Source organism: Acanthochromis polyacanthus, chromosome 4 (assembly GCF_021347895.1).
Source record: "Acanthochromis polyacanthus isolate Apoly-LR-REF ecotype Palm Island chromosome 4, KAUST_Apoly_ChrSc, whole genome shotgun sequence".
NCBI lineage: Eukaryota > Metazoa > Chordata > Actinopteri > Pomacentridae > Acanthochromis > Acanthochromis polyacanthus.
The window spans coordinates 8,173,967-8,190,388 of NC_067116.1; the positions used below are offsets into that span (position 1 = coordinate 8,173,967).

General features: G+C 39.9%; 1 protein-coding gene across 1 annotated transcript in view; it reads left to right on the plus strand.

Annotated features, from left to right (window-relative positions):
- Positions 1 to 14,152, plus strand: part of zc3h3 (zinc finger CCCH-type containing 3) — an 87,093-nt gene extending 72,941 nt beyond the window's left edge. The window contains exons 10-12 of the mRNA XM_022208417.2: positions 6,158 to 6,321; positions 6,436 to 6,584; positions 13,887 to 14,152. Coding sequence (XP_022064109.2) covers positions 6,158 to 6,321; positions 6,436 to 6,584; positions 13,887 to 13,918 — 345 coding nt within the window. The 3' untranslated portion in view covers positions 13,919 to 14,152. The remainder of the gene's footprint in view (positions 1 to 6,157; positions 6,322 to 6,435; positions 6,585 to 13,886) is intronic.
- Positions 14,153 to 16,422: the final 2,270 nt, after the last annotated feature.

Sequence of the window (16,422 nt, forward strand, 5' to 3'; positions counted from 1 at the left end):
AAGAACCATCAAAATTACACCATTTATCAGACCCAGAAACTATGAAAACAGAATGAATCTGTGGATTTTCAACAGTCTGAAGGTCCTGGAACTACGCATACTTCTGTAATGAGCCATACAGTGGAAAAAAACAAACTAAATCCAGGCCTTAAATGTTCCAATTCGCTTTTTTTCTGTAGGTCCCATCTTAAAATTTATACATTTTAAATTATAAACAGGTATATGTCTGTTCATTGCTTCATCTGTCAACTAAAATGTATTTGAATCAAAAAACTTTACATATTATGTCAAATATTGTTATTTGACAAAATGTGGTAATTGCGATTAATTGCAAAGCCTGTAATTAATTTGATTATTTTTTTCAATCATGTCCCACCGTTAAAATAAATACATAAAAAAACAAGGTTTTACGTTGCTCACCTGTCCATATGGTGTTTTTTGTATGACAGAAGACATCTTTAGAGAAATGAACAGTCCGCACCATGACTAAGCTTTTACATCGTTAAACAATCCTGAAGAACTTGCAGGGTAGGGTTTTCTGTATCATTCTTCCTCCGGTTTGAATGAATTGCTCTAATATTGCAGAATCTTCCTCCACTGTGGTTGAATTTCTCCAATATTGCAGCTTCTAATTGTGCTGTGTAGAGTGGTTTTACAGCGGGCAGAGGCGTAGATGAGCTGGCGTGCTTAAGCTGCAGCAAGTGGACAGTGATGCATGGAGAGAGAAGCAGAGGCTTACTGATCTGAGGAACCAACAATGGAACGTTACATCTAAGCCATTTTAGGTACAGAGAAATTATTTTCATAGAAAAACTTCAATTGTGTAAGTTTAATACATAGAGATAAGCCATTAGGGGTTTAAGCAATGACCACACTGGGACTTTAATTTGTCACCTCTGTGTAACGTCTGTATCAGGTTTATCTTCTTTCTTATTCCTTGACACAATAAGCTGACAGATGCCAGGAACCATTCATTTTCTCTGGCCAGCTGTCATCTAAGGTTTTTGCAAAGCTGGCTTTATACAGTGGTGTTTGAAGGTTTTGGAACCCTTTATATGGAAATAAATAAAATTCTAAATATGACCTAAAACATACTGAAAAGTCCAAAAATTTGAAAAAGACTAGATGCTACATTTTGCTTGCAGTGGAATATGAGAAATTGCAATATTGGGGCAAAAGTGAAACCAGGTTCTACTTTTTGCTTTTCGCTGCACCACAGTGCAACAGGATGGCCATGCTTTTTCTTTTACTTAAACTCCCTGCATTTGCACCTCCACTGCATCAACACAATGCTGTCACTGAAAGAAATGAGGAGGATACTAATGCTGACCTGATCACATCCTGAAGTAGTGACACGGTGAACCCCCATTTTCTCAACGTTTTTGTCTTATCTGAATAATGTATCAACCTGGGTTCATTTATTGTTCTATTCCACTCACTGTAAGTTGCTCTCAATGAGTGTTGGCATAATGCCCAAGTTGTAAATGCATGTGATGTCCCTTTTTTGTTTTACCGTCTTTTCCATCTTCCACCCTCCCTTCCTGTCTTTTCCTTTCTTGCTTCTTTTGCTCCTTCTCTCAGTCTCTTGGTAAATGTGCTGACTCCTCCTGGTTTTGGCCCAGCAGAGAGCTCTCTAATAGGCCCCAGAGACATCCCAGCATTCCTTAAATCAAGTGGAAAATTGTTAACTTGGTGTGAGATAAAGATGTTCTGTCCACTTTAGCTTTTTCCTCCCATTTCCCATCTCTCTCTCCCTCTCCCTCTCTCTCTCCCTCCCTCTCTGTCTTTTTATGAAAATGAGGATGTATGGAGCTATGGGGAGTGGACTGAGCTTCTGCAGTCAATTTCTCCGACACTTTCTGTTTCTCACACTGGTTAAGTACTTGAGCTTTAACCCATCACAGTCCTCAAGAGTAGTGCTCAGTCCTCCTGTGAGTGATGCTAATATGACAGTTACATGTTTAATTTGTCTGTCAGTAAAGTTGGAGCAGATCCTACTTCACCCTGCATGTGACAAATAAACACGACACTAGCAAGGTTTACCGGTTATCAGCTTGATAATGAGATTGGATATTCAGCATTTTCTGATTATCGCTATTGCTTTTGAGTGTTTTGTTTTTGTTTTTAGTCATTAGCTGATTGGTTATTGTTCTGGCAGTAAACATGTAAAACATAAATGCTCAGTCATACAAGTCATTTCGAGGAAATAACTGCAAATGTACACTACCATTTAAAGGTTTGGAGTCACTTAGAAATGTTCTTATTTTAAAAGAAAACCAGTGTTTTGTCAATGAAGATAACGATAAATGAAGCAGAAATACAGTCTAGACATTATCAATGCAGTATATTTTTTGCATATTTATTCTTCTACTGTCTGTTGTTGTTGCTTGGCACTGCTCTCTATACACCAAGTCAAATCCCTTGTGTGTACTCACGTGGTAATAAAGGCCTTTTCTGATTCTGATTCTAAATGACTGTTCTAGCTTGAAACAGCTGATTTTAAATGTAATATCTCCATAGGGGTACAGAGGAACATTTCCAGCAACCATCACTCCTGTGTTCTAATGCTACATTGTGTTAGCTAATGCTGTTGAAAGGCTAATTGATGATTAGAAAACCCTTGTGCAGTTATGCTAGCACATGAAAAAAAGGGTGAGTTTTCATGGAAAACATGAAATTGTCTGGGTTACCCCAAACTATTGAATGGTAGTGTATATCAGTTCCAGTTATCATTTACCAATAAAATCACCAATAATCAGTATCTGTATCAGCCCTAAATAATTGTAACGGTCAATTTTTCAGTAAGTACATATGTCTTTTTCATGTTTTTAGATGTACAGAGTGGCCTTAAAATTGCAAAGCTGTTGTAGATCTCTTTACTGTTTTTATCAGAGTAGTTTTATTTTTTACAAACTTTTCAGTTTGTAATAGATGTGAAGTTGTCCAGAAAAGTGAATGAGAAAGGTATGTTGTGATTTTTGGCAGCGAACCGTGTCTCTTGCGCTCTCTGTGATGCTTTTGGCCCGATATTGGTGCTGGAACGTGAAGAAAGCCCTCCCCAGCTACTCACACAAATCGAAGTTCCAACTTGTGCCATGTTGAAAGTGATACAAAAATTAGGCTTACTCAGTAGGATTGCTGTTCAACCTTTTATGGAAAAGTGTGCAGGGTGCAGACGTAAAGCTGACACATTTCAAGGACTTCATGTCTGAGAGGGGCTTGCATTTTTGAGTTGTCTATCCCTCTGTCTGTCCCCAGTCTTGCAAACAGTATAACTTGAAACCCTGAAACTTCTTTGAAATGACACAAATGTTTACTTGGATTTGAGGATGAGCTGATTGGGTGATTGGATGCTCAGTGCGTCTTGTTTGGTTAGCAGAGATGATAATTGTAGTTTATCCAATGTTATAAACCATATTTAGGATCAAACTTGTTCATTTTTTCAAACTCAGAAACAAATAAAAACTTGTCATTTTTCAGTATAAATCTTGCAGGTTTCTGTGTAGTGTAAAAAGTCAGGTCTGCAGCTGCACCTACATTATGTTTGCAAACTACAAACCTACTTATAACAAATGTGTGATTGCATGGGCTGTTCACCAACTCAGTGTAAATACTGAGTTGGACAGATCAGGGCAGACTTATAAAACATTAGAATCAAGGGCATTGTGCAGTTCAGTGTGCAGCCCTTGTCAGAATGAGAAATCCGTACTATTGAGCCAATTATTCACTCATGATTATTCAGTAATTAATAAATCATTTAAATTAATCTGTAGGGCTGGCCCGAATAGCAGTTTCTGGACTGCAGATGTTCGGCCCCGATTAATGACGAATATCTGAATATTCGGTTCGCTCCATAATGTCTGACGTGGGGGTGGGGGGGAATCCGAATATTCAGATGTTAAAATAAATATTCGGATACCACCATCACGACTGAATATTCGGATATTTGGGTCCAGCCCTACAGAACTGCTTTAGATTCTCTGGTTTCAGCTACTTAAACATGCAGCTTTTAGTGTTTTATATCAGCGTATATTGACTCTCTATGGAGTTAGGACTTATAGCTGCACAGTTTTTGATGGTATAATAGTAATTGGCTGAAGCCAGAATATTTCGCGCCATCATTTACACCACAAGAGGACAGAGAAGGTTCAGGAGTGATGTCGTGCACCAAATATAAAACGATCATCATCGACACCAGCAGCAGACCTCATTTGTTGAGCGAAATGTTGTGTCAAAACCGCAGCCCTATAAGATGATCCAGAGAAACATTTGACAGCGAGCTGATCCTGGGCTGCCCTGGCACCCATCGGTGCAGGAACATGGGTGTGAGGGTGGTGAGAGGGGCTCTGATGGCAGTGAGTCAGGACCGCTGGGGTCCAGAGACAGTTGACCAAGAGTCCACAGTGTTCCTGGAAAATCGATCTCCCGGTCCCTCTCCCCTCCACACACATGTCCCGGTACACACTCTATTTCGGGACCAATCTGCTTCCCAGTCCTGCACTCCTCACCCCTCCACAGACACACACACTCCTTGCAGCTTGCAACCCAGAGTGAATATAATTAGCTTTTCTGACAGGTGGGAGGGATCGGATCTCGTAGAGAATGAAGCTACCAATTTACACCCGTATTACACTGTCATACACGCTCACTTGCAAACATGCATGTGAAAGCTCACTCTCTCATGCACAGTGCTCCTCAGAATGACACTAACTGTGACCCACTTGCTCAACTTGCACATTAAAAGAGAGAGTGACACAAACGTAATCTCTTAAAAGTACAAACTTACGAGAGTATCATTTTAATTATCTAATCAGGAGATGGGTCTCACTTTTGCCATTTGAAATCCTGTTCGTAAGTCCTTCTCTGTGACTAGTAAGATAAATGGATCGCTTCTGGAAACGGAGGACATCTTTTTTACTAAGTCCTTTTTTAGAGCTTTTTATTGAAATTTAGAAACTCAAGTAACTGGATCGAGTATAAGTGTTTATGAATCAGTCTTTCATCTAAAATTTAAACAGGCAGTCTCATCCTTTAGTTTATAGAAACACTGTTGTCTTTATTGCCTGTACATGCTGCTGTAAAATATGTCTAGAGGACTTTAACTGCATGCAAACAGTTATGTCCTTAACAATAGGATAGTGCTAACAAACTTAAGAGGCCCACCATGTTCTTTCATGTTAAATGTTATCAAATTGCGAGTAGCCAACAAGAGATTTACATATATATATATACATTTGTATCTGAGCCTTTCAACACCGTTAGCTAACACAATGTAGCATTAGAACACAGAAGTGATGGTTGCTGGAAATGTTCCTCTGTATTAACAATGTCTAGACTGTATTTCTGATTCATTTAATGTTGTCTTCATTGCTTTTCTGGTTTTCTTTCAAAATAAGGACATTCCTAAGTGACCCCAAACTTTTGAATGAGAATATATATATATATATATATATATATATATATATATATATATATATATATGCATATATGCTTTTTATTTTACTTAAACTCGACCATATGTATTTGAAATAATGATTACAACGGGAGCCACACTCTTCATAATATCAACTACAGACACACAAAATTTTCTTAGAGATGTTGAATCACTTTGTAATTTTTAAGCTGTTTTTGTCTCTTGTCGTCTCGATTCCTTTGTGATGCCATTTGTGCAGCACGGTGTGGCTTTTCACTCAGTCAAACTATGCTTGTCAGGCCTCGTTAAGTTACAGTAAAACAGACAGCAAGAGTCCATTCAGTGTAACATGGATGACTTCCATAGCTTCTTCATAACTGTATGTGAGTTAACTTCAAATTTGGTCGTCTTTTCTGTTTGTCTATTTTTTTATGTTGACAGACAACATAAAAAATTGCGATTAGCCAAACAAGAGTGCTGTAAAAACTTAAAATGAACAGTAATACAAAGCAACAATTAACTTTAGTGCATAAAGACATGTCCTCACACCGAGCAGGCGCAACATTAAAACCACTGACAGGTGAAGTCTTGTTATAAAGAACTGTTCTGCTATGAATCTCTGTGGATGTGCCACCAGCACCCAGAAGCAAGTTCCCCCAATATTGCATTTTTTTATTTCTGTTTGAGCCTTTGAGATTTTCTTTTACTGTGTTAAACCTGATGTTGTGTGTATTTTTCCACCAGTGTAAGAAGAAGCACACTCTGGTGTGTCCAGACTTCTCTAAAACTGGCTCCTGCCCGCGGGGTTCCCGCTGTAAGCTGCAACACCGCCAACGAGTCAAACGAAGCGCCAGCAACACCTCCACCACTCCAGCCAAGAAAGCACGCCCTAAGGAGCCTTTGAAAAGGTTAGAAACACAAAATGTTGGGTGTTCAGTTATTACTGATTCATATCATCGTCTGTCTTACTGGCATTTAAACTTTGGTTGGTCATGGCTAATTCTGTTTTTTTTCTCTGCTAGGCCTTGTCTGTCTGTCGTCATGCCACAGGACCCTCAGACAGCTTCAGGGACGCCCACTCTGGCACTGCCATCGTTCATCTCCCTGTCCAGCTCTCCAGAGGAGGCAGATGCACCAGACACACCACCAGTGGACACTTCACAAGTCAAGGGTAGAAACATGCAGAACTCAACAAAGATAGAGCTCTTCAGAATGACCAGTAGTCAAAGAAATGTACACGATATGTCATGAAAACTCCACCGTCTGCAGCTGTATGAGACCAGCCCTCTTTAAAAGTCGTCAAAAGCATTGACTTAGTGATTTGCACCTATAAAGATTTGTAGACATTTAGGTTGAGAATGAGCTAGATTTGTTTAAAATATAAAACATTTTAGATTAAACCTAACCAACATTTGTCATACCAGCAGAACATTCCAACCAATTTGAAGCTTTAACCAAGACAACAAAGGATAGTAATTTTCTCTGACAAGTGGATGTTTGTTGTTTGCTTTTATTTGTTTGTTTTGGGCAATCATTCCTGTCAATTGGGGATATCCCAACAAGACTGCAGGGAAATCAGCTGGTCATATCACACAAACCTTGCACCTTTTTTGAGAAAAACACACATTTTTGTAGTTTATCTGTTGTGAATAATCTGCAAACTTCTTAGCTCAACTTTGACCTGGGAACTTTGGCAAAAATGGTTGATTTTCTCAGAAAATAACAGTGTTACTGACATGCAGTCATGTCACTGCACTCACTTCTATGTTTACTTCCAAATCAAGTGTTTTAGATAATCTCGTTAAATACGCTTCCTGTGCATGTATGGGTTTTCTCCAGGTACTCCGGCTTCCTCTCACAGTCCAAAAGCACGCTCAGGTTAATTGATGATTCTAAATTGATCGTAGGTGTGAATGTGAGCGTGCTTGGTTGTCTATCTCGATGTGTAGTCCTGTGATAGACTGGTGACCTGTCCAGGGTGTCTCCTGCCTTCACCCTCAGTCAGCTGGGATAGACTCCAGCCCCACCGCGAACCTAATGAGGATAATGGATGGATGGATAGTTAAATATGGGGCTTGTTTATAACTTGTCTGGTTTTCTCTAGGGCTGGACTTGAACATCCGAATATTCTGTCACTACTCTGGTATCCGAATATTTATTTTGAGATCCGAATATTGGGATACCCCCGTTGGATGATGTCGCACGATCAGTATTTGACTCGGCCCTTCGTCATTCGGATATTCGCCATTAATCGGGGCCGAGTATCTCAAGTTTTCTGATAGGTTCAACCCATGCTGAATTCTATATCTTCAGATAAGAATAATCCCAAAAAATAACTGCTTTACTTGGTGTAAGTGCTGACGATATGGAGTATTGTCCACAAATGACTTATAAAAACGTCTTGTTTGTTGTGAAAGGAACAGGACCAGTTTCTTAATTCATAGGACTGGAATTGGGCTGTAGAGTGTGTGTGATGATGATGCTAAGGGGAGGAACAATAATAATGGTCTGAGGACAGAGGCAATAATATTTAGGTTTTGGGCTGGACGGAGGCACAGCTGAGCTCTCTGTTGACAGACTTGACAGATAGAGGATTAGGAGAGAGGCTGCCTCCTCTGATCCCTCCCAGTCTCCCCACCTCCTCTTCCTGTCTTTACCCAGGCTCGACCATCCACCTGCCCCAGCCTGCTCAGCACACGCACACACACACACACACGCACACGCACACACATTGCGTCTACCACCTGTGTTCAACCTGTCTACACATCACGCAACTCATATGACACAGTTCCAATTTCTCCCTTAACTATCAAATTCTGATTTACAGTTATTTTAATTTACAGTTACTTTTATTTATAGTTTTTTAACATTTTTTTGATCAGTTTTTAATTGCACGTATCAAGTGATTTAGATTTACTGAGGACAAGTCTCTTAAATTAACACTACTTTGAACCTCTTAGTTTTTTCAGTTGTTTTTTTTTTTTCTGAAGTTTGCCTTGTACTTTGTTTCAGGGTTTTTTCCCCCCCGTATTTGTTCAAACTTAAAGTTTCAAACTATTTACATAATTGAAATGTAATGAATGTTGATAGTATTTGAATTGCACATTAACCTGAGCAGGAACTATTTCACTCTGTCAGCTTGATCACAGTCCTGCTAGACTGTAACAAATCTGTCAGTATTTTCTATTAACCAGAAAATTCTGCCAGCGATTCTGGTTCGGATCACGTTTACTTTTTCATTCTTGGCCAGCCAGTTCTTGTAGGTTTTATACTCTGATCAGCCACAGCATTAATGCACTGACAGGTGAAGTGAGTCACATTGATTATCTGGTTAAAGTGGCACCTGTCAAGGAGTGGTTACATGAAACAGTAAGTGAACAGTCAGTACTTCAAATTGATGTGTTGAAAGCAGAAAAATGTCTGACAGACATTGACAAGAGCCAAATTGTAATGTCGACACGAGTGGGTCAGATCATCTCCAAAAAGGCAGCTGTTGTGGGGTGTTTCCAGTATGCAGTGGGTAGTACATTCCAAAGAAGGAAAACTGAAAATCTGCAAAAGGGTTGTGGAGACTCCCTGATGCACCTGGGGGACGAAGGCTTGTCTACGTGGTCCAATCCCAGAGAAGAGCTACAGTAGCACAGACTGCTGAAAACCTGAAGCTACGATAGAAAGATGTCAGAACACACGCAGCTGTTGATGCTGTTGATGAGATTGATCAGAGGATCCATGCTGAACCATGTCTGAAAACACCTACAGTGTCCAAACTGGACTGTGGAACAGTGGAAGAAGCTGGGCTGGTCTGATGAATCACGTTTTCTTTTAGATACTGTTGCTGGCCAGGGGCTTGTGTGTCATTTATCTGAGGAAAAGATGGTGGTAGGATGCATTCTGGGAAAAAGGCAACCTGGTAGAGACAGTGTGATGCTCTGAGCTATGTAATGCATGGAAACCTTGATTCCTGCATTCATGTGGATGTTACCTTAACATGTTTCAACAACTTTAACACTGTTACAGACCATATCCACCACTTCATGACAACAGTATTCCCTGATGATTGTGTTGACCTCTTTCAGCAGCATAATGCTCCTTGATACACTTCTACATTGTTCAGGAATGATTTGAGATACACAACAGTTCAAGTAGTTGACTTGACCTCCCTATTTCTAAGATGTCAATATGATCACCTTTTCTAGGATATGCTGGAAAATGTAGTGTGATCCATGGACTTCTCATGAACATAAAAATCTGCTTCAGTGGTCTTGGTGCCTGACACCTCAGAGTACCTTCAGAGGTCTACGGATTTCAGGCCACAATGAATATAACACAGTTTACTACACGAAGAGGACTGACACAGTGTGGAGCAGGTGGTTTTAATGTTGGGCAGTGTGCCACCTCCTCTTCTTGGAAACAAGCAGAACCTTTCACCTGACCTGAGTCATCTTGACCTCTGACCCTCTCCACAGATATACATTCACAGCTCAAATTTATACTAATACCATTGCAATAGACGTCATTGGATTTTTCGGTGGGTGCTATGGGGATTTTTTTTCTTTGAGTTTTATTAGAGCTAGGACTTTAACGTGTTAACTTTGATTAATTACAGAAAAAATAATGTGCGAAAAAAATAGCACATATAATTACACCTTTGTCAATTCCCTAATTTCTGGTACACCGGTAAAACTGATGCACATTGCAACTCGGTAGGTGGTGGTCATGAACCTAAAATCTGTTTTCCAGCCTTGAAGAAGATACACAGGACACTATAGTTGGCCGCTAGCTGGTCTTGACTGTGCTTTAGCTTCAGTCCGGTAGAAGCATCAGACCAATATGGCGGCAAACTTTTTCTTTTATCATACAAATACTTCAGCAAAAAGTATTTCTGAAAGCATTTGAGGTCATAAATAAGCTGTGCAGTTGCTGAATCTGGCCTCGTTTTAGTTCAACAACGGATGCGTTAGACATTTAACGAATATTTCCTGATGCGTCCGAACTCCACTGTCGAATTTGCATAAAGTAGAAGTCAACTCTACTTCATGAAAATGAGCTCCAGGCAGACTCACCGTACAGTCTAGGCTATACTTCCTGCACAAATGTGACACGCAGAAATGAGACACTCGAAATCCACATGAGAGAACACGTGTGGCTTTTATACTCTGTGCGGCATCTGCTCCCAAACTGCAAGGGGCAGTGTGTTGTAAACACGTTGACCACAATACTAAGCTAGAGTAGAGGTTTGCAAGTGTTTCCACCTCTTACACCATGGCATTTTACCAATAAGCGGCAGTTCAGCAGTTAGTTTTAATTTCACGCCATGAATTGTTCGTAACTCAGTTATCACGGTGATCTCTGTGTGAGGAATCGTATAGATGCTTGTATTTCTATACTTCTGCTGCTAGGAGCTCTTGTTCTTCTGCCATGTTTTCCCATGGACTGCGTATTTTCCACGCATCTAAGTCCACGTTGTTAGAAAAATTTGGAGGTGTGCAACACAGAAATTTTCTGCTTGAGAAGGAGGGCTGTGATGGGGCGTGACTGTTTAAATGATGTAATTTATCTACGTGGAGTTGCGGACGTGTTAAGGATTAAAAAAGCTCAAAACATGCTGCAACTCAACCAGCATGCAATGCAATGCGATGCGATGCGTTTCACATAGACAATGAATGGGATGTGAGAAATTGACAACCTACAACAGTCCTGGTACCAGCAAACGTTGTAGCCATCCCATAATAAACCACTCTTCAAGACTGAAAAGTGCTTGAGTTTACAAATAAAATGGAAAATATTGAATATAATCCCTATAATTGCACTTTGTTTGCAGTAATCTCTGAATGTAGTAGACAGATGAAAAATGCATATAAATACACACGTGGACAAAATTGTTGGTACCCCTCAGTTAAAGAAGGAAAAACCCACAATTCTCACTGAAATCACTTGAAACTCACAAAAGTAACAAATAAAAATTTATTGAAAATTAAATAATCAAAATCAGCCATCACTTTTGAATTGTTGATTAACATAATTATTTAAAAAAACAAACTAATGAAATAGGGTTGGACAAAAATGATGGTACCCATAACTTAATATTTTGTTGCACAACCTTTTGAGGCAATCACTGCAATTAAACGATTTCTGTATTTGTCAATGAGCGTTCTGCAGCTGTCAACAGGTATTTTGGCCCACTCCTCATGAGCAAACAGCTCCAGTTGTCTCAGGTTTGATGGGTGTCTTCTCCAAATGGCATGTTTCAGCTCCTTCCACATATGTTCAATGGGATTCAGATCTGGGCTCATAGAAGGCCACTTTAGAATAGTCCAACGCTTTTCTCTCAGCCATTCTTGGGTGTTTTTGGCTGTGTGTTTTGGATCGTTGTCCTGTTGGAAGACCCATGACCTGCGACTGAGACCAAGCTTTCTGACACTAGGCAGCACATTTCTCTCCAGAATGCCTTGATAGTCTTCAGATTTCATCGTACCTTGCACACTTTCAAGACACCCTGTGCCAGATGCAGCAAAGCAGCCCCAAAACATTACTGAGCCTCCTCCATGTTTCACCGTAGGGACAGTGTTCTTTTCTTCGTATGCTTGGTTTTTGAGTCTATCAACATAGAGTTGATGTGCCTTACCAAAAAGCTCCAGTTTGGTCTCATCTGTCCAAAGGACATTCTCCCAGAAGCTTTGTGGCTTGTCAACATGCATTTTTGCAAATTCCAGTCTGGCTTTTTTATGAGTTTTTTTCAGCAGTGGTGTCCTCCTTGGTCGTCTCCCATGAAGTCCACTTTGGCTCAAACAACGACGAATGGTGCGATCTGACACTGATGTACCTTGGCCTTGGAGTTCACCTTTAATTTCTTTGGAGGTTGCTCTGGGCTCTTTGGATACAATTCCAACGATCCGTCTCTTCAATTTGTCATCAATTTTCCTCTTGCGGCCACGTCCAGGGAGGTTGGCTACTGTCCCGTGGGTCTTGAACTTCTGAATAATATGAGCCACTGTTGTCACAGGAACTTCAAGCTGTTTAGAGATGGTCTTATAGCCTTTACCTTTAAGATGTTTGTCTATAATTTTTTTTCGGATGTCCTGGGACAATTCTCTCCTTCGCTTTCTGTTGTCCATGTTCAGTGTGGTACACACCTTTTCACCAAACAGCAGGGTGACTACTTGTCTCCCTTTAAATAGGCAGACTGACTGATTATGAGTTTGGAAACACCTGTGATGTCAATTAAATGACACACCTGAGTTAATCATGTCACTCTGGTCAAATAGTTTTCAATCTTTTATAGAGGTACCATCATTTTTGTCCAGGCCTGTTTCATTAGTTTGTTTTTTTAAATAATTATGTTAATGAACAATTCAAAAGTAATGGCTGTTTTTGATTATTTAATTTTCAATAAATTTTTATTTATTGTTACTTTTGTGAGTTTCAAGTGATTTCAGTGAGAATTGTGGGTTTTTCCTTCTTTAACTGAGGGGTACCAACAATTTTGTCCACGTGTGTATAAATGGAACAAACAATTTTGTTCACGTATATGTCTATTCATCAATTCAATCATCAACCAAAATTTATTTGAATGCAATTATTCATGGTAAATAATTACAAAGCCTCTAATTAATTAGACAAAAAAAATTTGTCACATCCCACCACTAGTTTTATGGATTCTTTTAGGTGTCCATCCTTGCATGCTGTGTATATCCAGTAAGTAAAAATGGATGCCTTGCTCATATCATGAGATTTTGGTAGCATGCCGCTGCTGCTGTCTCCTCACAGGGTTCCAACCTCTCCTGCATAACATCTAGCATTTTAGATTACCTCTTAATGACTAAGAAACACATGGAAACCAGAAAAAGTGAATGAATGGGAAAAGTTTTTCTCTTTTGCTCTTTTCTGTGGAGAAAACAGCCAAGACCTGAATTAGGCTGTTGCTTTACAGAAAGACACATGCAGATGAACCACTGATCATTTGCTCATCCTCCACCCCTGCTGTCCGGCTGGTTTGTGCTCTAAAGTATTACTAATGACACTCTAGTCTGTCACTAACACACTGCACCGCCCAGATCCTCATTAAAGGTGGAACTCGGCCAAACAAGCTCCTCTTCACTTTGCATAAATTAGCCCAGATGCAATGTATCACTGCCAGAGTACAACCCCCCACACACACACACACACACTCTTTTTGTGTACACACACACACACACACACACACACACACACACACACACACACACACACACACACACACACACACATTTTCATCCATCGCTGTTGTCCTGTTCTTGTCCTCATTTACTCATCAGCTGAGATGTCATCACTCAACATTTCAGCAGGTTTCAAGCATTTTAACATACAGTAGATCAGTGTGCTACACATGGGCACATGCAAACAATTTGTCATTTTATAACTGGATCTTTTTATTTTTTTATTTTTTTTACAAATGCTCTTCTTCTTATGCTTTTTTCTTGTTTTTCTTTCACAGGGAAAAAGCTGCAGATCAAGCCTCGGCTGTAAGACTGCAGAGACCAGCAACAATGGAGGTGAAAAGATCTTACTGATAAGTGATTTTTAGGTTTGTCCTGGCAGATATATTCCTGTCTCTTCCCTTTGACTGATTTCACTCAGGGCCTGAGAGTTTTTTCTTTATTGAAAAACTTGGTTTACGTAAATACTTGGGTGTTTACAGCACAGTTTTTTTTCATCAGGTTTTGTAAATTTTAAAAAGAAAAATAAAGAATCAGCTTTTCACCCGTGTTTGTTTCACAGACTCTTTGTGACATGTGAAGCCAGTGCTGTGAAAGTGTTTATAGCTTGTGAGTGTGTTTCTCTTTCGGAGCAGCAATGTCGTCACATGACTCAAGCGTGTTTGTGAGCGGTTTCGTCGGGAAGGTGGTGACAGAAGCAGCAGTGCCCCTCACTTTAAAGCCCGGACATGAGACACATGAGCGCACTGTGACTTCATCCTCACCATGCTGTGAGTGTGTCTCTGTGTGTTTGAGAGAAAGTGTACACAATACTCTTTTTCTTGTTTGCTTCATGTGTTTAAACTGCGCTTAAATGCCAGACATATGATGTAGTTACATGATTCAATTTACACTAAAGCCCCACTGAGGTAGAATTAACACGACAAGCTTTGAATGATATTTCAACTGTCACAAAAGTGCAGTATATGGTCTGTAATAGATGTGGTCGAAAGACAACACCTGCATTTACCTGTGTCTGACAGTGTAATAGCACATCTGATGATCTTTTACATGCACTGTTCTCCTGATGGCTAAATTATTGGGTTTGCAAATAGGCCTTTTGGTGCTGTTGGTATGTTACCATCTATTTGGTACCCCCACATTTTTTGCACAAAATCTATACTATCATTCAAAAGTTTGGACACACTTTTTCATTTAAAGGTTTTTCTTTATTTTCATGACTGTTTACATTGCAGATTCTCACTGAAGGCATCAAAACTATGAATGAACACATATGGGATTATGTAGTAAACAAAAAACAAAGTGAAATAAGCCAAAACATGTTTTATATTTTAGATTCTTCAAAATAGCCAGTCTTTGCTTTGATTCTTGCTTTTCACACTCTTGGCATTGTCTCTGGATGAGCTTCATGAGATAGAACCTGAAATGGTTTTCCAACAGTCTTGAAGGAGCTCCCAGAGATGCTGAGCACTTACTGGCCCTTTTGTCTTCACTCTGTGGTCCATCTCATCCCAAACTATCTGGATTGGGTTTAGGTCAGGTGACTGTGGAGGCCAGGTCATCTCACCTAAGCTGCACTCCATCATCTCCTTCTTGGTCAGATCATTGTCCTGTTGAAAAATAAATGGTGGTCCAACTAAACCAAACCGGATGTCATGTGGCTGCAGGATGCTGTGGTAGCCATGATGGTTCAGTGTGCCTTCAGTTTGGAATAAATCCCAACAGTGTCACCAGCAAAGCTCCTCCACGTGTCACACAAAGACACAGTTTTTCCAGTGCGTTTGTTATTTCTGTGCCCGTTATTTCTCTTCATCTGTTCTTATGTGATGTCAGTGGTTGAGTGCAGAGATGTAACTCCTCAGATTTCCCGCAAAGCACAGGCTCCACTAATAAAATTATTATTACTCAGTCTGTATGTTTAAGTCACAGATATGCAATATTAACAAGCTATTTAACCAAGGCATGATTTCAGTAAACAAGCGGCGTGACACTATAGATTAGAAACATGTACTTGTGCTGTACAGTATCAGACATCCCCCAGCAGAATGAAGAAGTGGCACTGTATATGTGGGAGTGGGTGTGCACCTGAGTGCTCATTCTTGTCCGGAGGTAACGCATCCCAGAGCATGTCCACAAAAGTAATTTCAAATGTCATCTTGTGCCACTGCTCTTCGGATAATTATTTTATACTCATGTCGTTTGAGTAATCGTAACTTCTTATCTTCACGACGGGCTGCTCAGAAAATGTTGCATATCAACAAACTGTTAGACTAATTTCCCGTCGTGATGAACGCAGTGTGTTCATTATGAAACAAGGCTGCAACTGCATTTTGATCCCAGGAGAGTAGTTACATGTGAGGTTGTCACTGGTCTCAGTGACACACTTCTGTGTTTACACTTCTTTGCTAATTTGACAAGCTAATAAGGGATTAAGCCTCAGTGTCAGGAAACATGTCACTTCCATGTGTGACTCAAGTATGTGCATTTAACTGTTTTTAAATGCAACAATGGAATTTTACAGCCTGAAGGAGTGAGCCACATGAACATACTGCCGCTTTAGATCCTTTTATTGTTAGTTTAGGCCTTGGTGATGATAATAAAATGATAAAATGAAGCTCTCTTCATGAAAGACGTGGACATATCTTTTAAGTGACAATGTCTGTAGGGTTTGATCATTTACACTGTCCAACAAAACAAGAGATCACAGAAAAATGTAGGCATCAAAGTTTGCCTTGACTGATCCACATGAATAGGCAGTGTTGCACTGCAGAAGCTTGTGGGTCATTTTCGGACAGTTCAAACCTTTTTATGTGT